The sequence below is a fragment of the Solea solea genome, chromosome 7 (genome assembly GCF_958295425.1).
Source record: "Solea solea chromosome 7, fSolSol10.1, whole genome shotgun sequence".
In the NCBI taxonomy this organism is placed as follows: Eukaryota; Metazoa; Chordata; class Actinopteri; order Pleuronectiformes; family Soleidae; genus Solea; species Solea solea.
The window spans coordinates 18,633,185-18,656,928 of record NC_081140.1 but is presented as its reverse complement, the minus strand read 5'-3'; the positions used below and the strand labels follow the sequence as shown (position 1 = coordinate 18,656,928).

Below are 23,744 nucleotides of genomic sequence, written 5' to 3'. Positions count from 1 at the left end.
TCGTACCAAGAGTTATTTGATTGTAAATCAATCAAACACAGGAAAGAAAACAGGAAAATATGAAATATTCTTTTTGAAAAGTAAAAACAGTTTGCCGTGCTGAATGTGGTATTGGTTTATGTAATCTCTATAATAATTTGAATCAGTTGTCAGTTATTAACCTAATGTTCTGCTCTTGCGTAAAACTATTTTTATGTTTGTTTAATATATTTTCTCCATCGTTTTTGTGACTTTTTCCTTTCAATTGTATGTATATTTGGTTGAACAGTGCAAATGTATTGGACCACTGCATAATGTAAGGTTTATGCCACAGCTGCCCTAAATTTACAAAAAGATTTTTTATGTTGCTGTAACCAGTATGTAGAAGCTCTTTAACTGAAATTATATTTTTTACTGTTAAAATATAGGGCCACACGGTGGTGTAGTGGTTAGCACTCTCGCCTTGCAGCGAGAAGACCCGGGTTCGAGCCCCGGTTGGAACAAGGGCCTTTCTGCATGGAGTTTGCATGTTCTCCCCGTGTGTGCGTGGGTTCTCTCCGGGTACTCCGGCTTCCTCCCACAGTCCAAAAACATGCAATGTGGGGATAGGTAAATTGGACACTCCAAATTGACCATAGGAGTGAGTGTGAGAGTGAATGGTTGTTTGTCTCTATCTGTGTGTGGCCCTGCGATGGACTGGCGAACTGTCCAGGGTGTACCCCGCCTATCGCCCGATGTAGCTGAGATTGGCACAGCACCCCCCGCGACCCTCTGGTTGAGGATAAAGCGGTAGACTGACTGTTAAAATATAATTAGTATTGTTATCTATGAATTCTCAAATTTACTGTTGTATTAAAAAAACAGGGAAAATATTAATACCAATAACATTTTTAGTTTTAAACAAGTTTTTTGAAAGATTTCTAAAAATATTTATGTTTTCTCGCTTTATGTTTATGTACACATGCACTGTATATTTCTGCTCTTTATGAGGGTGAATGTGAAATGTTTTTGCCAAAACATAATCTGTTGTTATAAGATGTGGAATACAACAACACAGTAATATGTATATTTAACCTTTGACAGTTATGTGATTTTGTCCTCTTAACCTAAAGCTTTTTGTTCCCCTGCGTTTGCTTTTATTTTGAAAACGGAAGTTGTTTTACTCTCCATTGTTATAAAACAACTTGACGTAGCTGAAAAATGTATACATTTATTTTTTTGAAAAATGTGTCATTTTATTAAAAAATAGACGTGGTGTGATTTCAAACATCAAATGTGACGTCAAAAACGTTGTTTAGAAGATGTCAGTGTAGTTTTATTGACGACGTGTTACACGGAGAACTGTATGTACGCTGATGTGGCACTGACTGACCCGCCCCTCGCTGCCGTTACGTACTTCCAGGTCACGGCTCTTTCTTCTTCCGGCACACGCACGCATACAAACATGGTTCCCCCAGTCCCGCTGTTAGCAGGTGGGTGATTTCACTTTTCATTAAATACTCTTTGTGCATTTGCAGTGAGATGAACCGGAACACCTGCGGCCACACGCTCACACTCATACACTGGCCCGCGGCCCCTAGCTGACCCGCTGTGTCACTGGAAAACAGGCTAAACCAAACTTGGCAGACATTCAGTCAGGCACATTTCAACTATAATGCATTTTCGTCTTTGACACATTCGCTGTAAATGTTATTTTAAGTTGCTGCACCCAACAACTCTGTTTATGTGGGTGAATGTAGGTTGTAAACAGGTAATATGCTTTGACGTCACGTCTGTTTGGGAGTTCATGTGTAGAACATTTAATGGTCAAGTTTGCCTATCTGGGATTACAATTGCAGATTTCTGTGACGTCATTCTTACTAGTCAAAACTACAGTTTCAGGAAAGATGCACACATTAACACATTAAAATAGATCACAAGCTATATGCTGTATGCTGGTGAGTTGGACAGGGTTTTATAAGTCACTCACGTGAAATATTGATGTTTCTTCATTCATGACTAACACGAGAGTAGTAATTTACCACACTTAACTTATTGTAAGTATTTTTAAACCCCACGTGATATCGTATATTGTCCCTACACTAGACAGATATGTAGATATCCGAAACTGAATTGTAGATATCTATAATGAAAAATCCCAAACACATGAATGGCAAAAATAGTTTGGATCTTACTAGTAAAAAGTGAATTAGGGATATCTGTAACCGTAGTTTTGACTAGTAACAATGACGTTGCAGATATTGGTAGTGAATATCCTGTGTAGCGATAAAATGTGAAAACGGTTTGCTGTATAATGTTTGAAGAGAGAACCTATTTACACTGATGTGTTAAGTTACAAACAATAAAAGGGTATATATAAATACAGGTCGCTTATCATTGTCTTTGGAACCTGATAGTCATCAACTGACTCGGCTTTCAGCTGGATCCATGACCCTCATCAGAAACATCATCAGCACAGATTGAATTAGCGCTACATTAGTAAATAGCTCAGTGAGGCAGGAAGTGACCTCATCAATGTTCACCCTCAGGTGACCATGATCACCTCACCTGTTTCTGTGTGAGCAGTTTCTTAAATAAAGCTCTTTCCACAAATATGTATTGTTTCAGTGCGCGGCTCACATGGTACGTCTCTGCTCCATGGGCCTCCACAGTGTGAGCAGCATTCAGCCATCTTCAGGTAAAGACCACTCAAATCATCACCATCATCATCATCATCATCATCACCACACAGTGATAGAGCATGTGTTTGTGTGTCTGCTCTTTGTTCAGGGGCGGGGCCAGCAAGTGTGTGACCTTCAGTAGAGATGGGACGCTGTTCGCCTGCTGTGACGGAAACAAGTAACTTTCAGCATGCACATTCGTGCGTCATCTGTTTGTGAACAGGAGACAAACGAACATGAGACAGAGCTGACATTTAAGTGATAGTACAGGTTTTATAAATATGGGCTGCCAAGTTTTCAGATAGGGCAAACAGTTGTATCTTAAGCTAGTTCCTGGTTATGGTATTGTGCACAGTGAAGTTAGGACAGACAATGTTTTAGTCCCTCATACAACCAAACTTAAAAAACTTAACTATCCTTTAAGACCTGTTAATCAATTTATATAAGTCTGTCTGTTTTCCCAACTCTATGTCTGTCCTGTCTTTCTGTGTCTCAGAGTCTCCGTGGTAAAATCCTCAGATGGCTCCATCGTCTCATCCCTTGAACGCCCAAAGACGATTCTGCTGGAATTGTCTCCTATGAACAATGTCCTGGTCACCTGGCAACCATACAACAGTAAGACGCATGGACAGTGAGACGAGTTGAGAGTTTACAGGATGAGTTTAGAGCAGACCTACTCATGTTCCACCAAGGTGAACTCGTTGCTTTTGCCGGTTCAACCTGGGAACCATTTAAGAATCAGACCGAAAACACGTTTTCACTTGTAAAATGTCCAACTGTTGCACAGTTTTAGGGAAAGATTTTACACTGTTATCAGGTCTTGTCAGGCCCCCAAACATTCTTACTTCTACACCAACAGAGAGTTGGTGCCAGAGTGGAACCCGTTTTTCTGACCTGTAGTCAGTTCTTTGGTCAAAAAAACGAGAATTGCAGAATAGGTACAAGCTCGGACTGGCCCTGATGATGATGTTGGTTTAATGCAGTGGTTGCCAACATGGTGCCCGTGAGCACCTGTTTGCCCGGGGGCAGTCAATAAGGTGCCTGCACAGTTTTAATGACAAAGATTTGACCTGTCTGAGACAGAGTATGTGTGTGTTTGTGTGTGAAAAACCGATGAAGAGACAGTTTAATAAAATAAAAATTATGCATATTTTGATTTCATAGGATCACTTGCATGTATCCATATGATCACTCAGTAAAATTTATAGAAATAAAACTGTGATAATTGTTAGGAGTAAGCACTGGAATTAATGTGCATGCAATTGAATGCATAATATTCATAACTTAAATGGTAAATTGCATAAAATGCTAATATGGTAGCCCTGCGTATTATTCTCTACCCGCTCTCGGTCTCAAAAAGGTCAGTGACCCCTGGTCTAATGTGTCTGTCTCTCTGTCTCTGTCTTAAAGAGACCAAGGACAATCCTCAGGGTGAAGCGAATCTCCAGCTATGGCAGGTACAGAGCGGTCAGCTGATCAAAGCTTTGTATCAAAAGAAACTCGACTCCTGGTCAGTGAGTGTGTGTGTGTGTGTGTGTGTGTGTGTATAACAGCTGCAGCTCCACATGATAAATGTATGTACAGTGATGAATGTATTCATAAAGTTTTTTGTGTGTGTGCATGTGCAGGTGTCCTTGTTGGTCTGATGATGAAACGCTCTGTGTGAGAAGTGTCAACAACGAGCTGCACTTCTACGAGAACAACGACTTCAGTAAGAAATCACACGGATTCATGTTTGCCTTGTGTTAGCTTTATTAGCCTCCAGTTAACTTGGCACACAAACTAATTGATAGTCGCCGCTTTCACATTTCTGCTCACATAGTTGTGGGTGGAGCGGAGATGCATCTTCATTGCGGCTCGGGTGTATTTACACCTGTTACCTACAAGTGGTCAGGCGCTATCTGATTGCAATCCGATCACAGGAAACGCATTTTAATACCAGGTGTAAAAGAGGCCATTGTGTATTTGAATACAGACCCAATCTAATGTTGTCACAGGAGACCCATCCAGGATGCATTTTAATGCCAGGTGTGAACAGTCATACTTCAGCTGCGTCCACACTCGTCTCTCTGTTCAGACGTCATCTTTTTGTCATTTCAGACACCATTGCCAACAAGCTTCACATGCAGAAAGTCTCAGACTTTGCCTTGTCACCTGGAGTTCAGCCCAGTAAGGTAAAGGACTGCAGGAACATCCGTCTGACCTGTGTCCATCTGTCCCCTCATGTCTCTTTCCTGTCTGTCCTGTCCAGGTAGCAGTCTATGTCCCGGGCAGTAAAGGAGCACCCTCATTTGTCCGTCTGTACCAGTATCCTGCACTCGGTGGACCAACTGCAGCACTTGCCAATAAGAGCTTCTTCAAGGCTGACAGAGTGGAAATGCAGTGGAACAAGAAAGGTGAGAGTCAAGGTCAAAGGTCAGACTGGAGTGAGACATGACCTGACACTTACTTGTCTTTGAACCTCTGAACGCCGTCACAGCCACGGCAGTTCTGGTCACAGCGAGTATGGAGGTGGACAAGACCGGGGCTTCCTATTATGGTGAACAGACACTGCACTACCTCGGGGTGAATGGAGAGACTGCTCTGGTCCAGCTAGGTGAGTCCACTTACTGTACTGTGCTGATCATGTGACTTGTCCTCATGTTACAGTCTTTGGCTGGACAACGGCATCAGGACTGATGAATTGTCTTTGTTTGTTTGAAACAGCAAAGAACGGCCCCATCTATGATGTGGTGTGGAGTCCAAACTCTGCCGAGTTCTGCGTGGTGTATGGCTTCATGCCGGCCAAAGCCACTGTCTTCAACCTAAAGTGTGACCCTGTTTTTGACTTTGGAACGGGACCAAGAAATGCTGCCTACTACAGGTGAGAACCAACATCCGGTCACACATGTATGCACACACACCCACACCTGTGGGATGATTCTACTTTCTGTTTCCAGTCCTCAGGGTAATATTTTGGTCCTTGCTGGCTTTGGGAACCTGCGGGGTCAGATGGAGGTCTGGGATGTGAAGAAGTACAAACAGGTAAGGAGGAGAGGCTAAATTGTGACCTTTGTCCTTTACATCCATTCTCCTCTGACCTAAATCCTCTACGGTCTGACCTCGCTTTCTACTCTCAGGTGTCCAAACCTCAGGCTCCAGACTCCACCCACTTCTCTTGGTGTCCCGATGGTGAGCATGTTGTCACGGCAACCTGTTCTCCACGGCTTCGTGTCAGTAATGGTTATAAGATCTGGCACTACACGGGCTCTGTGCTACAGAAATGGGATGTGGAGGGAAGCTCAGAGCTGTGGGAGGTTCGGTGGCAGCCTTTTCCTGACGGGACCTTTCCAGAGCGGCCCATCAAATACCAAGCGGTACCCAGTGAGCTGGGCACCACGCAGCCCCCTCCCACACAGGCTTATCGCCCACCTGCACTGAGACACCTGCCGGCCACGCCCAGCACCAAACTGGTGAGGAAAGAACCATAACAAGTCAATGTGAAAATGAGCCTACTTCTCACTTGAATTATGATATCAGTAAACATTTTCCTGGGGACTTAAAGGTCTCAATTGCTAATTCAGCTCTTCCTATGAAATACGTCCGTTTTTTTTGTTGTGTTCCTATAAAAGCACGACATAAAAGTTCCTAATAAAGCACAACACATATAAGTTGACACCAGTGTAACTGACTGCTGGTGTCTGGTTGCAGTTGATGTCTGTAGTCGGTCTCACTTGTATATGTCTGCCTTACCCATCTGTCTCACTCGTCTGTCAGCATGAAGAGGAGCCTCCTCAGAACTTGCGTCCAGGTGTTTCAGGGGAGAAGAATCTTTCTAAATCAGCTCTTAAGAACCAGAAGAAACGAGAAGCCAAGAAAGCTGCAAAACAGGTCAGCTGACACACTCACCTGCTGACACACCTGGTATATGATGTGTTTTGATCATGCGTGTTGATCCCTCTGTTTGGTTCCGCAGGAATCAATGCCGGAGCCTCCGTCTGAACCCTCCCCTGTTACCAGCAGCCAATCAGAGCCGAGCAGTGGGGACCCGGAGATGGACAAGAAGATAAAGAATTTAAAGAAGGTGACAAGAAGACAGGTCACATGACCCAGCGTCAGACTCCTATTCTGTGCTGTGATTGGTCATTGCATGTTTCTGTGTTTCAGAAACTCAAAGCCATCGAGGAGCTGAAGGAGCAGCAGGCATCTGGAAAGGAGCTGCAGAAGAACCAGGTAAGTGACATCATTGTGACATGTGGCCTCTTATGTGGTTATTTCCCACACTAGTTGACCCCCTGCTTTATTGATCGGTGATCAGTAGGAAACCCGAGGGCTATGATACGTAGCATGTTCAACGATGCCAGGCTCTCTTTGTGAGCTCACTTGACAAAACCTTATGTTCAAACCAGAGGTTTTGAGTGTCACAGTGATGTGACACGATCAACTTGTTTAGTCAACCCAGGTTTTCTTCATCAGGCTCTATGTGCATTCCAGTAAAACTGAGCATTTGATGTGTCATTGACTCCATTTCCGCACAAATTGACTGAGTGGAAACATATTACAGCCAAAAAAAACAACAGCTTCTTCACATGGCAAAATCTGGCTTAAACCTCAACATACCATGCGAACCCACTAATCCTGCTTCGTTGTACAGAAGTAATCAGGTCTGTCTGTCTGTGTGTGTGTGTTTTCTGCAGCTGGAGAAAATCCAGAAAGAGGTTCAGCTGCTGAAGGAGCTGGAAGAGCTGCAGATTGGACAGTAGGCGCTGCAGGATCTACAGGCCTCTCCAAATCCCACAACTCTCAGAAAATTACAGGAATGCTTCTTATACTTCTTTTTATAATGCAACTGTATAAGGTTTCATTTACATCTGACAACAGGTGAGCAGGGTGGGGCTAATGAACAGACTAATAATGTTCATGTCATTGTTCAGCCTCTGAAATCCTGGGTAATGTAGGTGAAATGAAGAATGAATATCACATATTCTGTCAGTTTAGGTTTACACCACATTAAAGTAAATAAACTCTTCAAATGAGTGTGTGTATATCCATTTTGACTTATTTTAATTTTAGCAAGATAATAAATGTTGGTGTAAATCCCTTCAACCTTGTGTGCCATTTAAATAACCCAGTTTTGAGAAAAGTGTTTTTCTGTGCTCCAACAGAAAATCTGTTGGAGCACTTTCTGGTTGGTTAGAAAATGCTCTTTGGATGGGAACAAGAAAACTCAATTTTTAAATGATAGTATGACCAAGACTTAAGTTTAAAATTTAAACGCGGTCGGATTGTTGAGCTGTATCAGCAAGGCCTCTCGCAGTGTGCCATTGCTGCTGAGGTTGGACGCAGTAAGACAGTCATTTTAAACTTCTTTAAAGATCCTGAGGGTTATGGAACAAAAAAGTCAAGTGGTAGAAAGCTTTTTTGCCTTTGCCATCAGGATTTTGGGAAAAGAGAACCCCGGGGTTTAGGGTTAGGCATGGAAAAGAAGTGAGGTTAGGGTTAAGGCCAAGATGACCCGGTACGGCCATATAATAAGTAAAAATATGTCACGGTAAAGGCTATATTTCGTAAGCTTCGACTACTATATTATTCAAGTCATTGGGCCTGCGCACTACGGCCCTCAGTACGTCACTTCCGGCACACAGCCTCCGCCCCGTGTTCACGATGATGTCAGTTTCCGCTCCTCAATGAATCCACACAGCAGCCCGTTAATGCATCGATAATACGTTTGAAAATAAATGCTGATGAGCGACGAAATAACTAAAACCTGTCGTAATATTTTAAAAATTGTAAAAGAAATCCCATCATTGCATTCATGTATTCACATTTCTCATAGAGTTTTCATATCGTAAGGTTCCCTAACAGTAGCGACGTTCCCGAGATACCACATGACCGCGCTTTGCTGTGCTCGTACACAGCTGACAGAGGGGGTGGTGCTCTATCCAGTTCTTCTAACGCGTCCATGGTGTGTATGCTCGTTTTTATTACAGGGGCGGTTGAAGTGGGCGGAGCTCTTGACTTTCTTTCAGACTGGTGCAATATTCGTACTCTGACGGTGTTGATAACAAACTGTCGCAGCGACCACGTGCGGAAACACAGAACCACGAAGTGAGGACTCGTGTGAACGTGGTTGTGCTGACGATTTTATTTGGTGTTGGTTGAAATCGTCAGACTAATCAGGTTCAAACTACATCGGGATCAGTTTGCTCTTCAGTCGTAGCGCACAAGAGGGAGCGGCACCTGCGTCGATGGCAGGTAAAGGCGTAAGTTGTGAACAAACAAAAACTAAATATCTTAATGTGTCATCAAATCACATATTTAATGATAGGGGATCAATCTGTTTAGTGTCTGGTAACCAGGATCTGGTGATGGAGGAGGAGAATTCCACGCCTGATGCTGTTGGTCTCAGTTGGTGTGACTCCTCCCCCCTGCTGTGGAGGATCGAGGACCTGAAGTGGTTCCGGTCTCAGGGTCTGGTGGGTGCTCTACTGGGGTCTCTGCCCAGGACACCGCGGCAGAATGGACGAATGGGACGACCACTGCTGCTGCTGCCAGAAGAGGAGCGTCTGCTGACTGAGCGCTGTGCCGCTGCTGCACTACCTACTACTGCTAAACACGTGAGTTAACCTGCTACTAATCGGATACGTCCGATTCGGCACTTTAAGTTAAGGGGAAATTCCCTTTAAGTGCAGAATCGGATTGTGTCAAACTGCTGTTAACCAGGCCAGTCAACCTGCTGCAAATCATCAACCAGGTTAGTTAACCTGCCACTAACCAGGTGAATTAACCTGCTGCCAACCACTAACCATATCAATTAACGCACCACTAGGCACGAACCAGTTATTTAACCTTCCCCAAGCCAGTTGAGTTAACGTGCCACTATCTAGGTGAGTTAACCTGCAGTTAACCAGGTGAATTTGTTGTCTGATTTGTCTCCAGTGTGCTGTAGAAGGGGCGGATGTTCATCAGTGTGTAAAGCACTATGAGGCAGAGCAGCAGCAGAGTTATGAGGAGCAGAGGGTTCTCGCACTGGAGGACAGGAAGTCTGCACTGCTCCGGGCGATGACCTCATCACACACAGGTGAGAGACAGTGCCACGACTGTGCCACGACCTGACTTGTCACCTGTAATCTGATGTTCTGCTTCAGACCCCCAGACCTCCGACGAGGCCCTGCAGCGCCGCCTGGAGGCCCTGGACTGCAGCTTTACTTTCCCTCGGTCTGCGCTTGCGGTCCAGCTGAGCACAGCGAGGGTGGGGCTAACTTACTGCCATGAGGACCGGGCCTTCCTGCAGGCCAATTGGCCAATCAGGAAACAGGACAACCCGCGTTGTGATGTCAGGTATCAGGTGTTCAGGGACCTGAGGGGACGGGGCTTCTACCTGACATCAGCAGGGAAGTTTGGAGGAGACTTCCTTGTTTACCCAGGTAAGCTAACAGGGTTTTTAATTTTGTCCATGTTGACATAATTGGATGCTTCACCTCACCTCTCATTTGTGGACCTTTTGTGGTGTTTTCTTGTTGTCTGTCCTCAGGTGATCCTCTTCGTTTCCATGCCCACTTCATCGCCGTCTGTCTGTCCCTGGACGAATCTGTGTGTCTGCTGGATGTCCTCGCTGTGGCGCGTCTGGGCTCTAACGTGAAAAAGACGGTGCTACTGTGCTCTGCAGCGACGGACGGTACAGTGCTGTACACGTCGCTGCAGTGGAGTGGGATGGTGTGAAGACACGGAGCTGGACACTGAGGTCCTGACCTGTCCACCTATCTTGCTTGTCCTCAGTGGTTAATGGTACAAACTGTAAGAGGAGACAAAAATGACTTGGACCAGGGTCGCTTGCTGGTCTATGTCTGGAACAAAGTCCTACCTCTTTGTCCACACTCCAGATCTGGAGCCAGGTTTTGCAGGACAGGATCAGAGAAGAAGTGGAGACATAAGTGTGTCCAGCAGAGGGTACACTTCACATTTGTCCACCCGAGGACAGAAGAATGTCATGATTGGGTGTCTCAAAACCATGAAACTTAAAACAATATAAGCATCCCTTTATCCAAATGTAGACTGTTATATTTAACATATGGTTTATTCATTTCATTATTAAAAACACATGTTAATGGAATTAACTTGATATTGTCATATTTGAAGCGTAAACATGGACAAGTCAAGTCTGAGATTTACTGTTTTTTTTGCTATAGTGTATAAATCATTCATTCATTCATTCATTCATTCAACAATGAGTGAAACAACACAATAAACAAAGTCAAAGTTGAAATTGAGTGATTTATTTCATCCATAATGTATATAATAATTGGTAACATTTAAGAAAAAAAAAAAAAAAAAGTTTGGTGTGGGTTCACTTCTTGGTTCTGGTTCAGAGTTCCAGGTGTCTGGAGGTCAGGGGATTAGAGGGGGGGTCGTGCGCTGGGGTTATGGATCAGAGATTTGGGCCTCACAGTTGTGGGGTCAGGGCTCTGCGCAGTTTAAGGCCTACCAAGTTGCTGTGGCAACAAGTTTCGTGGTTCCACTGATCCACTTCAGTACAAGAGGTCGATGGCACCCCCACTAAGCTCTGCCTCCTTGTTCTCCCTGAAGGGGAAGTGAATACCTGTCAGGCGGATCAGCAGGATGTTGAGTCCTTGGAGGAGGAAGATGATGAGGAAGAGCCAGAAGCAGCGATCATAGCGCTCTGTGTGCGTCTGGAACATGAAGTTGACCTCGTTGAAATTGGCAATGCTCTCTGAGAGACGATGGAGCTTCACCTCGGATGAAAACAGAATCATCACCAGACAGCTACATACACCTGTGGGACAGGGGCAGATCAAATATCATGGACGTGACTCTTATTCTATCATATCCTGAGATTTTGTTGTTGTTACATCCGTAGTGAACAGGTGGGATCAAGTGTTTCCTTACAGCAGATGAAGCTCCACAAGTAAAGTCCCATGGGGCCTTGCAGCGTCTCGTAGGGGTGGCCAAAGGCGTTGAAGAAGAAGAAGCCTGTCGCCACAGAGGAGAAGAGTATCACGGTGCCACAGAAGACGACGACGGTCACGTGGAGGCCGACGGGGAAACCACCCACGAGGTCTGGGAAAACTGACAGGAAGAGAAGAGGAAGCAGTAAGGACGTATAGAGGAAGCTGGAAGACACAGAGGCTTGCTTTGAGTGAAAATATGGCTGTCAGCTGGGACACCGGGATTTTAGCCACTTAAAAGGGCTCACCTCATAAAATATACATGAGTTTAAGTCTATGATACCTTAAGAATATGTTCATTGCTTTATTTTACTGCTCGAAAGCGTTTTCCAACAGGAAACTGAAATCATTTTACAGTGTCTTCACAGGGACAGAGCTCCTGTGTTCTCTCATTAGTTCCAGTCAGGCAGAAACCTCATTAGTGAGGAGGCAACAAAAGACAGCAGACTCAGAGTCCTGGACTAAGATCTGGACAAAAGATGGGACATTATTATTATTTATCACATAGTACTCAAGTACTCAATAAGTTGATCTTGATGGATTTCCATTATCAAGATAACCAAGAGCAATGAAAATTGCTTTTTATAAATGCGGTCAACATACAGTCCTAATGATTTAATTTGAGCTGCTACAAGGGGGAGCAGGGATCATTCCAGTCATTAGGGAACCCATACTGATTTATAGTGATATTTTGAAAGATTATTGTTTTTTGTTTTTGTTTGAATAATATATAGTTTGTAATATGTTTTTGTATTTACAAGTGGATAATTTTTTGTGTTGTTTTTGTAATGTAAGTATTTTATAACATTTTGTAACATTTTCTGGGGTAAATAATTTCAGAATTAGACTTTTTACCAATATTCAATAAGATGATATATCAGGAGTGCTTGGGCACATAACGATACGTATATTAAGGTGTCCGAAATGTGACAAAACAGTCATAGGTTAGTATGTCGTCCAAAATGTGACAAAAAATCATAGGTTAGTATGTCGTCCAAAATGTGACAAAAAAGTCATAGGTTAGTGTGTCGTCCCAAAATGTGACAAAAAAGTCATAGGTAAGTATGTCGTTCAAAATGTGACAAAAAAGTCTCAGGTTAGTATGTCGTCCAAAATGTGACAAAAAGGTCATAGGTTAGCGTGTCGTCCAAAATGTGACAAAAAGGTCATAGGTTAGTATGTCGTTCAAAATGTGACAAAAAGGTCATACTTTAGCATGTCATCTAAAATGTGACAAAAAAGTCATACTTTAGTATGTCGTCCAAAATGTGACAAAAAAGTCATAGGTTAGTATGTGGTCCAAAATGTGACAAAAAGTCATAGGTTAGTATGTCGTCCAAAATGTGAGAAAAAAGTCATAGGTTAGTATGTCGTCCAAAATGTGAGAAAAAAGTCATAGGTTAGTATGTCGTCCAAAATGTGACAAAAAAGTCATAGGTTAGTATGTCGTCCAAAATGTGACAAAAAAAGTCATAGGTTAGTATGTCGTCCAAAATGTGACAAAAAAGTCATAGGTTATTATGTCGTCCAAAATGTGACAAAAAAGTCATAGGTTAGTATGTCGTTCAAAATGTGACAAAAACGTCATAGGTAAGTATGTCGTCCAAAATGTGAGAAAAAAGTCATAGGTTAGTATGTCGTTCAAAATGTGTCAAAAAGGTCATAGGTTAGTATGTCGTCAAAAATGTGACAAAAAGGTCATACTTTAGTATGTTGCTCAAAATGTGACAAAAAAGTCGTACTTAATGATGTCGTCCAAGATGTGACAAAAAAAGTCTTAGGTTAGTATGTCGTCCAAAATGTGACAAAAAAGTCATAGGTTAGTATGTCGTCCAAAATGTGACAAAAAAGTCATAGGTTAGTATGTCGTCCAAAATGTGACAAAAAAGTCATAGGTTAGTATGTCGTCCAAAATGTGACAAAAAGGTCATACTTTAGTATGTTGCTCAAAATGTGACAAAAAAGTCATAGGTTAGTATGTTGTTCAAAATGTGACAAAAAAGTCATAGGTTAGTATGTCGTCCAAATGTGACAAAAAAGTCATAGGTAGGTATGTCGTCCAAAATGTGACAAAAAAGTCATAGGTTAGTATGTCGTCCAAAATGTGACAAAAAAGTCATAGGTAAGTATGTCGTCCAAAATGTGACAAAAAGTCATAGGTTAGTATGTCGTCCAAAATGTGACAAAAAAGTCATAGGTTAGTATGTCGTCCAAAATGTGACAAAAAAGTCATAGGTAAGTATGTCGTCCAAAATGTGACAAAAAAGTCATAGGTTAGTATGTCGTTCAAAATGTGTCAAAAAGGTCATAGGTTAGTATGTCGTCAAAAATGTGACAAAAAGGTCATACTTTAGTATGTTGCTCAAAATGTGACAAAAAAGTCGTACTTAATGATGTCGTCCAAGATGTGACAAAAAAAGTCTTAGGTTAGTATGTCGTCCAAAATGTGACAAAAAAGTCATAGGTTAGTATGTCGTCCAAAATGTGACAAAAAAGTCATAGGTTAGTATGTCGTCCAAAATGTGACAAAAAAGTCATAGGTTAGTATGTCGTCCAAAATGTGACAAAAAGGTCATACTTTAGTATGTTGCTCAAAATGTGACAAAAAAGTCATAGGTTAGTATGTTGTTCAAAATGTGGCAAAAAAGTCATAGGTTAGTATGTCGTCCAAATGTGACAAAAAAGTCATAGGTAGGTATGTCGTCCAAAATGTGACAAAAAAGTCATAGGTTAGTATGTCGTCCAAAATGTGACAAAAAAGTCATAGGTAAGTATGTCGTCCAAAATGTGACAAAAAGTCATAGGTTAGTATGTCGTCCAAAATGTGACAAAAAAGTCATAGGTTAGTATGTCGTCCAAAATGTGACAAAAAAGTCATAGGTAAGTATGTCGTCCAAAATGTGACAAAAAAGTCATAGGTTAGTATGTCGTCCAAAATGTGACAAAAAAGTCATAGGTTAGTATGTCGTCCAAAATGTGACAAAAAAGTCATACTTTTGTATGTCGTCCAAAATGTGACAAAAAGTCATAGGTTAGTATGTCGTCCAAAATGTGACAAAAAGTCATAGGTTAGTATGTCGTCCAAAATGTGACAAAAAAGTCATACTTTTGTATGTCGTCCAAAATGTGACAAAAAGTCATAGGTTAGTATGTCGTCCAAAATGTGACAAAAAAAGTCATACTTTTGTATGTCGTCCAAAATGTGACAAAAACTTCATAGGTTAGTATGTCGCCCAAAATGTGTCAAAAAAAGTCATAGGTTAGTATGTCGTCAAAAATGTGGCAAAAAAGTCATACTTTTGTATGTCGTCCAAAATGTGACAAAAACTTCATAGGTTAGTATGTCGTCCAAAATGTGACAAAAAAGTCATAGGTCCAAAATGTGACAAAAAAGTCATAGGTAAGTATGTCGTCCAAAATGTGACAAAAAGGTCATAGTAAAGTATGTCGTCCAAAATGTGACAAAAAGGTCATAGTAAAGTATGTCGTCCAAAATGTGACAAAAAAGTCATACTTAAGTATGTCGTCCAAAATGTGACAAAAAAGTCATAGGTTAGTATGTCGTCCAAAATGTGACAAAAAAGTCATAGGTTAGTATGTCGTCCAAAATGTGACAAAAAAGTCATAGGTTAGTATGTCGTCCAAAATGTGACAAAAAGGTCATACTTTAGTATGTTGCTCAAAATGTGACAAAAAAGTCATAGGTAAGTATGTCGTTCAAAATGTGTCAAAAAGGTCATAGGTTAGTATGTCGTCAAAAATGTGGCAAAAAAGTCATAGGTTAGTATGTCGTCCAAAATGTGACAAAAAAGTCATAGGTTAGTATGTCGTCCAAAATGTGACAAAAAAGTCATAGGTTAGTATGTCGTCCAAAATGTGACAAAAAGTCATAGGTTAGTATGTCGTCCAAAATGTGACAAAAAAGTCATACTTTTGTATGTCGTCCAAAATGTGACAAAAAGTCATAGGTTAGTATGTCGTCCAAAATGTGACAAAAAAGTCATACTTTTGTATGTCGTCCAAAATGTGACAAAAACTTCATAGGTTAGTATGTCGTCCAAAATGTGACAAAAAAGTCATAGGTTAGTATGTCGTCCAAAATGTGACAAAAAAGTCATGGGTAAGTATGTCGTCCAAAATATGACAAAAACGTCATAGGTAAGTATGTCGTCCAAAATGTGACAAAAAAGTCATAGGTTAGTATGTCGCCCAAAATGTCTCAAAAAGGTCATAGGTTAGTATGTCGTCAAAAATGTGGCAAAAAAGTCATAGGTTAGTATGTCGTCCAAAATGTGACAAAAAAGTCATAGGTTAGTATGTCGTCCAAAATGTGACAAAAAAGTCATAGGTTAGTATGTCGTCCAAAATGTGACAAAAAAGTCATACTTTAGTATGTCGTCCAAAATGTGACAAAAAAGTCATAGGTTAGTGTGTCGTACAAAATGTGACAAAAAAGTCATACTTAATGATGTCGTCCAAAATGTGACAAAAAAAGTCATAGGTTAGTATGTCGTCCAAAATGTGACAAAAAAAAGTCATAGGTTAGTATGTCGTCCAAAATGTGACAAAAAAGTCATAGGTTAGTATGTCGTCCAAAATGTGACAAAAAAGTCATAGGTTAGTATGTCGTCCAAAATGTGACAAAAAAGTCATAGGTTAGTATGTCGTCCAAAATGTGACAAAAAAGTCATAGGTTAGTATGTCGTCCAAAATGTGACAAAAAGGTCATACTTTAGTATGTTGCTCAAAATGTGACAAAAAAGTCATAGGTTAGTATGTCGTTCAAAATGTGTCAAAAAGGTCATAGGTTAGTATGTCGTCAAAAATGTGGCAAAAAAGTCATAGGTTAGTATGTCGTCCAAAATGTGACAAAAAAGTCATAGGTTAGTATGTCGTCCAAAATGTGACAAAAAAGTCATAGGTTAGTATGTCGTCCAAAATGTGACAAAAAGTCATACTTTTGTATGTGGTCCAAAATGTGACAAAAAGTCATAGGTTAGTATGTCGTCCAAAATGTGACAAAAATGTCATACTTTTGTATGTCGTCCAAAATGTGACAAAAAAGTCATAGGTTAGTATGTCGTCCAAAATGTGACAAAAAAGTCATGGGTAAGTATGTCGTCCAAAATATGACAAAAACGTCATAGGTAAGTATGTCGTCCAAAATGTGACAAAAAAGTCATAGGTTAGTATGTCGCCCAAAATGTCTCAAAAAGGTCATAGGTTAGTATGTCGTCAAAAATGTGGCAAAAAAGTCATAGGTTAGTATGTCGTCCAAAATGTGACAAAAAAGTCATAGGTTAGTATGTCGTCCAAAATGTGACAAAAAAGTCATAGGTTAGTATGTCGTCCAAAATGTGACAAAAAAGTCATACTTTAGTATGTCGTCCAAAATGTGACAAAAAAGTCATAGGTAAGTATGTCGTCAAAAATGTGGCAAAAAAGTCATAGGTTAGTATGTCGTCCAAAATGTGACAAAAAAGTCATAGGTTAGTATGTCGTCCAAAATGTGACAAAAAAGTCATAGGTTAGTATGTCGTCCAAAATGTGACAAAAAAGTCATACTTTAGTATGTCGTCCAAAATGTGACAAAAAAGTCATAGGTTAGTGTGTCGTACAAAATGTGACAAAAAAGTCATACTTAATGATGTCGTCCAAAATGTGACAAAAAAAGTCATAGGTTAGTATGTCGTCCAAAATGTGACAAAAAAAAGTCATAGGTTAGTATGTCGTCCAAAATGTGACAAAAAAGTCATAGGTTAGTATGTCGTCCAAAATGTGACAAAAAAGTCATAGGTTAGTATGTCGTCCAAAATGTGACAAAAAAGTCATAGGTTAGTATGTCGTCCAAAATGTGACAAAAAAGTCATAGGTTAGTATGTCGTCCAAAATGTGACAAAAAGGTCATACTTTAGTATGTTGCTCAAAATGTGACAAAAAAGTCATAGGTTAGTATGTCGTTCAAAATGTGTCAAAAAGGTCATAGGTTAGTATGTCGTCAAAAATGTGGCAAAAAAGTCATAGGTTAGTATGTCGTCCAAAATGTGACAAAAAAGTCATAGGTTAGTATGTCGTCCAAAATGTGACAAAAAAGTCATAGGTTAGTATGTCGTCCAAAATGTGACAAAAAGTCATACTTTTGTATGTCGTCCAAAATGTGACAAAAAGTCATAGGTTAGTATGTCGTCCAAAATGTGACAAAAAAGTCATACTTTTGTAAGTCGTCCAAAATGTGACAAAAAAGTCATAGGTTAGTATGTCGTCCAAAATGTGACAAAAAAGTCATGGGTAAGTATGTCGTCCAAAATATGACAAAAACGTCATAGGTAAGTATGTCGTCCAAAATGTGACAAAAAAGTCATAGGTTAGTATGTCGCCCAAAATGTCTCAAAAAGGTCATAGTTAGTATGTCGTCAAAAATGTGGCAAAAAAGTCATAGGTTAGTATGTCGTCCAAAATGTGACAAAAAAGTCATAGGTTAGTATGTCGTCCAAAATGTGACAAAAAAGTCATAGGTTAGTATGTCGTCCAAAATGTGACAAAAAAGTCATACTTTAGTATGTCGTCCAAAATGTGACAAAAAAGTCATAGGTTAGTGTGTCGTACAAAATGTGACAAAAAAGTCATACTTAATGATGTCGTCCAAAATGTGACAAAAAAAGTCATAGGTTAGTATGTCGTCCAAAATGTGACAAAAAAAAGTCATAGGTTAGTATGTCGTCCAAAATGTGACAAAAAGGTCAAAATTTAGTATGTTGCTCAAAATGTGACAAAAAAGTCATAGGTTAGTGTGTCGTCTAAAATGTGACAAAACATCATAGGTTAGTATGTCGTCCAAAATGTGACAAAAAAGTCATAGGTTAGTATGTCGCCCAAAATGTCTCAAAAAGGTCATAGGTTAGTATGTCGTCAAAAATGTGACAAAAAAGTCATAGGTTAGTATGTCGCCCAAAATGTCTCAAAAAGGTCATAGGTTAGTATGTCGTCAAAAATGTGGCAAAAAAGTCATAGGTTAGTATGTCGTCCAAAATGTGACAAAAAAGTCATAGGTTAGTATGTCGTCCAAAATGTGACAAAAAAGTCATAGGTTAGTATGTCGTCCAAAATGTGACAAAAAGGTCAAAATTTAGTATGTTGCTCAAAATGTGACAAAAAAGTCATAGGTTAGTGTGTCGTCTAAAATGTGACAAAACATCATAGGTTAGTATGTCGTCCAAAATGTGACAAAAAAGTCATAGGTTAGTATGTCGCCCAAAATGTCTCAAAAGGTCATAGGTTAGTATGTCGTCAAAAATGTGGCAAAAAAGTTATACTTTAGTATGTCTTCCAAAATGTGACAAAAAAGTCATAGTATAGTATGTCGTCCAAAATGTGACAAAAAAGTCATAGGTTAGTATGTCGCCCAAAATGTGTCAAAAAGGTCATAGGTTAGTATGTCCTCAAAAATGTGGCAAAAAAGTCAAAGGTTAGTGTGTCGTCCAAAATGTGACAAAAAAGTCAAAGGTTAGTATGTCGTCCAAAATGTGATAAAAAAGTCATACTTTTGTATGTCGTCCAAAATGTGACAAAAAAGTCATAGGTTAGTATGTCGTCCAAAATGTGACAAAAAGGTCATAGGTTAGTATGTCGTTCAAAATGTGTCAAAAAGGTCATAGGTTAGTATGTCGTCAAAAATGTGGCAAAAAAGTCATAGGTTAGTATGTCGTCTAAAATGTGACAAAAAAGTCATACTTTAGTATGTCGTCCAAAACGTGACAAAAAAGTCATACTTTAGTATGTCGTCCAAAACGTGACAAAAAAGTCATAGGTTAGTATGTCGTCCAAAATGTGACAAAAAAGTCATACTTTAGCATGTCGTCCAAAATGTGACAAAAACTTCATAGGTTAGTATGTCACCCAAAATGTGTCAAAAAAAGTCATAGGTTAGTATGTCGTCAAAAATGTGGCAAAAAAGTCATACTTTTGTATGTCGTCCAAAATGTGACAAAAAAGTCATAGGTTAGTATGTGGTCCAAAATGTGACAAAAAGTCATAGGTTAGTATGTCGTCCAAAATGTGACAAAAATGTCATACTTTTGTATGTCGTCCAAAATGTGAGAAAAAAGTCATAGGTTAGTATGTCGTCCAAAATGTGACAAAAACGTCATAGGTAAGTATGTCGTCCAAAATGTGACAAAAGTCATAGGTTAGTATGTCGCCCAAAATGTGTCAAAAAGGTCAAAATTTAGTATGTTGCTCAAAATGTGACAAAAAAGTCAAACTTTAGCATGTCGTCTAAAATGTGACAAAACAGTCATACTTTAGTATGTCGTTCAAAATGTGACAAAAAAGTCATACTTTAGTATGTCGTTCAAAATGTGTCAAAAAGGTCATAGGTTAGTATGTCGTTCAAAATGTGACAAAAACGTCATAGGTAAGTATGTCGTCCAAAATGTGACAAAAAAGTCATAGGTTAGTATGTCGTCCAAAATGTGACAAAAAAGTCATAGGTTAGTATGTCGTCCAAAATGTGACAAAAAGGTCATACTTTAGTATGTTGCTCAAAATGTGACAAAAAAGTCATAGGTTAGTATGTCGTTCAAAATGTGTCAAAAAGGTCATAGGTTAGTATGTCGTCAAAAATGTGGCAAAAAAGTCATAGGTTAGTATGTCGTCCAAAATGTGACAAAAAAGTCATACTTTAGTATGTCGTCCAAATGTGACAAAAAAAGTCATAGGTAAGTATGTCGTCCAAAATGTGACAAAAAAGTCATAGGTTAGTATGTCGTCCAAAATGTGACAAAAAAGTCATAGGTTAGTATGTCGTCCAAAATGTGACAAAAAGTCATAGGTTAGTATGTCGTCCAAAATGTGACAAAAAAGTCATACTTTTGTATGTCGTCCAAAATGTGACAAAAACTTCATAGGTTAGTATGTCGCCCAAAATGTGTCAAAAAAAGTCATAGGTTAGTATGTCGTCAAAAATGTGGCAAAAAAGTCATACTTTTGTATGTCGTCCAAAATGTGATAAAAAAGTCATACTTTAGTATGTCGTCCAAAATGTGACAAAAACTTCATAGGTTAGTATGTCGTCCAAAATGTGACAAAAAAGTCATAGGTTAGTATGTCGTCCAAAATGTGACAAAAAAGTCATGGGTAAGTATGTCGTCCAAAATATGACAAAAACGTCATAGGTAAGTATGTCGTCCAAAATGTGACAAAAAAGTCATAGGTTAGTATGTCGCCCAAAATGTCTCAAAAAGGTCATAGGTTAGTATGTCGTCAAAAATGTGGCAAAAAAGTCATAGGTTAGTATGTCGTCCAAAATGTGACAAAAAAAAGTCATAGGTTAGTATGTCGTTCAAAATGTGACAAAAACGTCATAGGTAAGTATGTCGTCCAAAATGTGACAAAAAAGTCATACTTTAGTATGTCGTCCAAAATGTGACAAAAACATCATAGGTTAGTATGTCGTCCAAAATGTGACAAAAAAGTCATAGGTTAGTATGTCGCCCAAAATGTCTCAAAAAGGTCATACTTTAGTATGTCTTCCAAAATGTGACAAAAAAGTCATAGTATAGTATGTCGTCCAAAATGTGACAAAAAAGTCATAGTATAGTATGTCGTCCAAAATGTGACAAAAAAGTCATAGGTTAGTATGTCGCCCAAAATGTGTCAAAAAGGTCATAGGTTAGTATGTCCTCAAAAATGTGGCAAAAAAGTCAAAGGTTAGTGTGTCGTCCAAAATGTGACAAAAAAGTCAAAGGTTAGTATGTCGTCCAAAATGTGACAAAAAGGTCATAGTAAAGTATGTCGTCCAAAATGTGACAAAAAAGTCATACTTAAGTATGTCGTCCAAAATGTGACAAAAAAGTCATAGTATAGTATGTCGTCCAAAATGTGACAAAAAAGTCATAGGTTAGTATGTCCTCAAAAATGTGGCAAAAAGGTCAAAGGTTAGTGTGTCGTCCAAAATGTGACAAAAAAGTCAAAGGTTAGTATGTCGTCCAAAATGTGATAAAACAGTCATACTTTAGTATGTCGTTCAAAATGTGACAAAAAAGTCATACTTTAGTATGTCGTCCAAAACGTGACAAAAAAGTCATAGGTTAGTATGTCGTTCAAAATGTGTCAAAAAGGTCATAGGTTAGTATGTCGTTCAAAATGTGACAAAAACGTCATAGGTAAGTATGTCGTCAAAAATGTGGCAAAAAAGTCATAGGTTAGTATGTCGTCCAAAATGTGACAAAAAAGTCATAGGTTAGTATGTCGTCCAAAATGTGACAAAAAGGTCATACTTTAGTATGTCGCTCAAAATGTGACAAAAAGGTCATACTTTAGTATGTCGTTCAAAATGTGTCAAAAAGGTCATAGGTTAGTATGTCGTCAAAAATGTGGCAAAAAAGTCATAGGTTAGTATGTCGTCCAAAATGTGACAAAAGTCATTGGTTAGTATGTCGCCCAAAATGGGTCAAAAAGGTCAAAATTTAGTATGTCGCTCAAAATGTGACAAAAAAGTCATTGGTTAGTATGTCGTCCAAAACGTGGTTGTATTTTTGCATACTCATATACCATTGTGCAAAAATAAATAAAGATAAAAAAATCTGTTTCTCTTTTTGGAACATTTGGAACACTTTCAAGGCAATACAAACATTTCGGAACACCTATCGGTAAGGTGAGTATTGTTTTTGTAATGTTAGTAACCTTTTGTAACATTTGTTCATAATTGTACACATTTTTTGAAAGCTTAATACTGATACAAATACACGGACAGGAGGACAGAAGGCCCTGTTCAATTACAGTTCAACAAATAACTCTCAAAATAAGTACTATAAAGCATATTCTTATTATTGCAATATTATTGGGAATTGCAATAATTGTGACAGAAAATGTTACTATATTATCCCATGCCTAATCTGGAACTGGATTTATGATCTCAGCGCTCAGATCTTGTCCTTTACTCAGTCACTGGACAGAGGACATGATAAACATGGACATGATGTTCCAGCAGGATGAAGCTGAAGAAAAAGCTGGTTCATTAAAATTGATGATGTTTCTGTTGATCGACTGATACATTTTTAAATGTTTCCACCTCTTTAACGATCAATAGTTTTTCTCAGTAAAAGTGATGTTTTTAAGTATTGTAGTACTACTGAGTACTGTCACAGTGACTGCATGAACAACTGTGGAACTCACATGAGAAGCGGGACGCCCTCCCGCCAAGCCCGCATTGCTTCACCCTTTGACCGTGAAACAGGCCGTAACTCAGTTCACCAACGAACTTGTCCAGTTCGGGTCCGGAGGCGTTCACCAGCTCAGCCCCGGTCCGGCACAGCACGGTCCCCCTGACCCACAGCGGCAGCGCGCAGGCCACCGCGGCCGAGAGCGCGCAGCAGAAGCCGAGGAGGCCGCAGGTGGAGAAGAGGAGACGCTTCTGCAGAGACGGCATCATGGTGTTAGTGGACCGAGGAACCGACGGAGGGAGGCAGGAGCCGGGGAGAAGGAGGAGGAGTCGCTCCTTACCCTTTACCCCCACCACCTCCTGAGATTAAACGAGCGAAGCTCCGTTAAACCGGATCATTAAAGTCGTGCCGCTCATGTGAACTGGCAGGTCCGGTCACCACGGCAACCAGGGTCAAATTACAGAGGCGAAGGGAGGGAAAGAGGCGTGACTGAACATCAGCTAATTTACAGTAAGGGTCTAGGAAATGAACTATGTTAGACATTTAATTGGGTTAGGGTATCTTCATGCTTCAGTTAGTCAGTGATAGTGAATTTGACCTCCGCATTTAGCCCTTGTTTTCCACACACGCGCACACACACACACACGGTTGTCAGTTGGCGCCTCCTGCTGGCTGTAAATGTCAGCGGACCTGACGTTATGACGTCACACGTGGACAGCGGAGTCGCGAGAGAGAGAGAGAGAGAGAGAGAGAGAGAGAGAGAGAGGCATTTGCTCCAGATCTAGCGGCACCCTCCGTTTCCACTCAGTGATAGCTGCACGATCACGGCTTGTTCAGTGTCCAACCCATCGCTCTTAACTACCGCGGTTTCATTTAGGGACCATCAACAAATTACATCTTAAATGCTAATATTTACATAAAAAAATGAATAATAAATAGGAGAAGTATTAAAATTGAATAAAAAGTGATGTGTCCTGATCAACCAGTGTAGTATTATG

The 23,744-nt window shown here is 40.0% G+C and overlaps 3 protein-coding genes across 4 annotated transcripts; 2 read left to right on the top strand and 1 right to left on the bottom strand.

The window, feature by feature from the left end:
* The first annotated feature begins 1,326 nt into the window (after nucleotides 1–1,326).
* eif2a (eukaryotic translation initiation factor 2A) lies at nucleotides 1,327–7,655 on the top strand. The gene is made up of 16 exons (XM_058633067.1): nucleotides 1,327–1,451; nucleotides 2,587–2,656; nucleotides 2,749–2,817; nucleotides 3,136–3,254; nucleotides 4,050–4,149; nucleotides 4,268–4,350; nucleotides 4,740–4,813; nucleotides 4,891–5,035; nucleotides 5,119–5,235; nucleotides 5,346–5,502; nucleotides 5,579–5,663; nucleotides 5,759–6,091; nucleotides 6,396–6,509; nucleotides 6,595–6,702; nucleotides 6,786–6,851; nucleotides 7,316–7,655. The coding sequence occupies exons 1-16, from the start codon at nucleotides 1,424–1,426 to the stop codon at nucleotides 7,379–7,381; spliced, it is 1,734 nt and encodes a 577-aa protein (XP_058489050.1). The 5' UTR covers nucleotides 1,327–1,423; the 3' UTR covers nucleotides 7,382–7,655.
* A 648-nt stretch (nucleotides 7,656–8,303) lies between these two features.
* On the top strand, nucleotides 8,304–10,884 carry tsen34 (TSEN34 tRNA splicing endonuclease subunit). 2 transcript variants are annotated; one of them, XM_058633136.1, is made up of 5 exons: nucleotides 8,304–8,873; nucleotides 8,964–9,235; nucleotides 9,558–9,699; nucleotides 9,767–10,045; nucleotides 10,153–10,884. In XM_058633136.1, the coding sequence occupies exons 1-5, from the start codon at nucleotides 8,867–8,869 to the stop codon at nucleotides 10,338–10,340; spliced, it is 888 nt and encodes a 295-aa protein (XP_058489119.1). In that variant the 5' UTR covers nucleotides 8,304–8,866; the 3' UTR covers nucleotides 10,341–10,884. The 2 variants fall into 2 exon arrangements, with proteins under 2 accessions (XP_058489119.1, XP_058489120.1); XM_058633137.1 differs by having other exon boundaries at nucleotides 8,305–8,881.
* A 44-nt stretch (nucleotides 10,885–10,928) lies between these two features.
* Nucleotides 10,929–23,516, bottom strand: clrn1 (clarin 1). The gene is made up of 3 exons (XM_058633138.1): nucleotides 22,760–23,516; nucleotides 11,526–11,705; nucleotides 10,929–11,412 (listed from the first exon to the last, which is right to left on the bottom strand). The coding sequence occupies exons 1-3, from the start codon at nucleotides 23,013–23,015 to the stop codon at nucleotides 11,147–11,149; spliced, it is 702 nt and encodes a 233-aa protein (XP_058489121.1). The 5' UTR covers nucleotides 23,016–23,516; the 3' UTR covers nucleotides 10,929–11,146.
* Nucleotides 23,517–23,744: the final 228 nt, after the last annotated feature.

Coding starts and splice junctions, on each gene's coding strand:
- eif2a (XM_058633067.1), top strand. CDS start 1,424: ATGGTTCCCCCAGTCCCGCTGTTAGCAG. Junction 1,452..2,586: donor CCCAGTCCCGCTGTTAGCAG/GTGGGTGATTTC, acceptor GTATTGTTTCAG/TGCGCGGCTCACATGGTACG. Junction 5,036..5,118: donor AATGCAGTGGAACAAGAAAG/GTGAGAGTCAAG, acceptor ACGCCGTCACAG/CCACGGCAGTTCTGGTCACA.
- tsen34 (XM_058633136.1), top strand. Junction 9,236..9,557: donor TACCTACTACTGCTAAACAC/GTGAGTTAACCT, acceptor ATTTGTCTCCAG/TGTGCTGTAGAAGGGGCGGA. Junction 10,046..10,152: donor AGACTTCCTTGTTTACCCAG/GTAAGCTAACAG, acceptor GTCTGTCCTCAG/GTGATCCTCTTCGTTTCCAT.
- clrn1 (XM_058633138.1), bottom strand. CDS start 23,015: ATGATGCCGTCTCTGCAGAAGCGTCTCCTCTTCTCCACCTGCGGCCTC. Junction 11,706..22,759: donor GAGGGCGTCCCGCTTCTCAT/GTGAGTTCCACA, acceptor TCTTCCTGTCAG/TTTTCCCAGACCTCGTGGGT. Junction 11,413..11,525: donor CTTGTGGAGCTTCATCTGCT/GTAAGGAAACAC, acceptor CCTGTCCCACAG/GTGTATGTAGCTGTCTGGTG.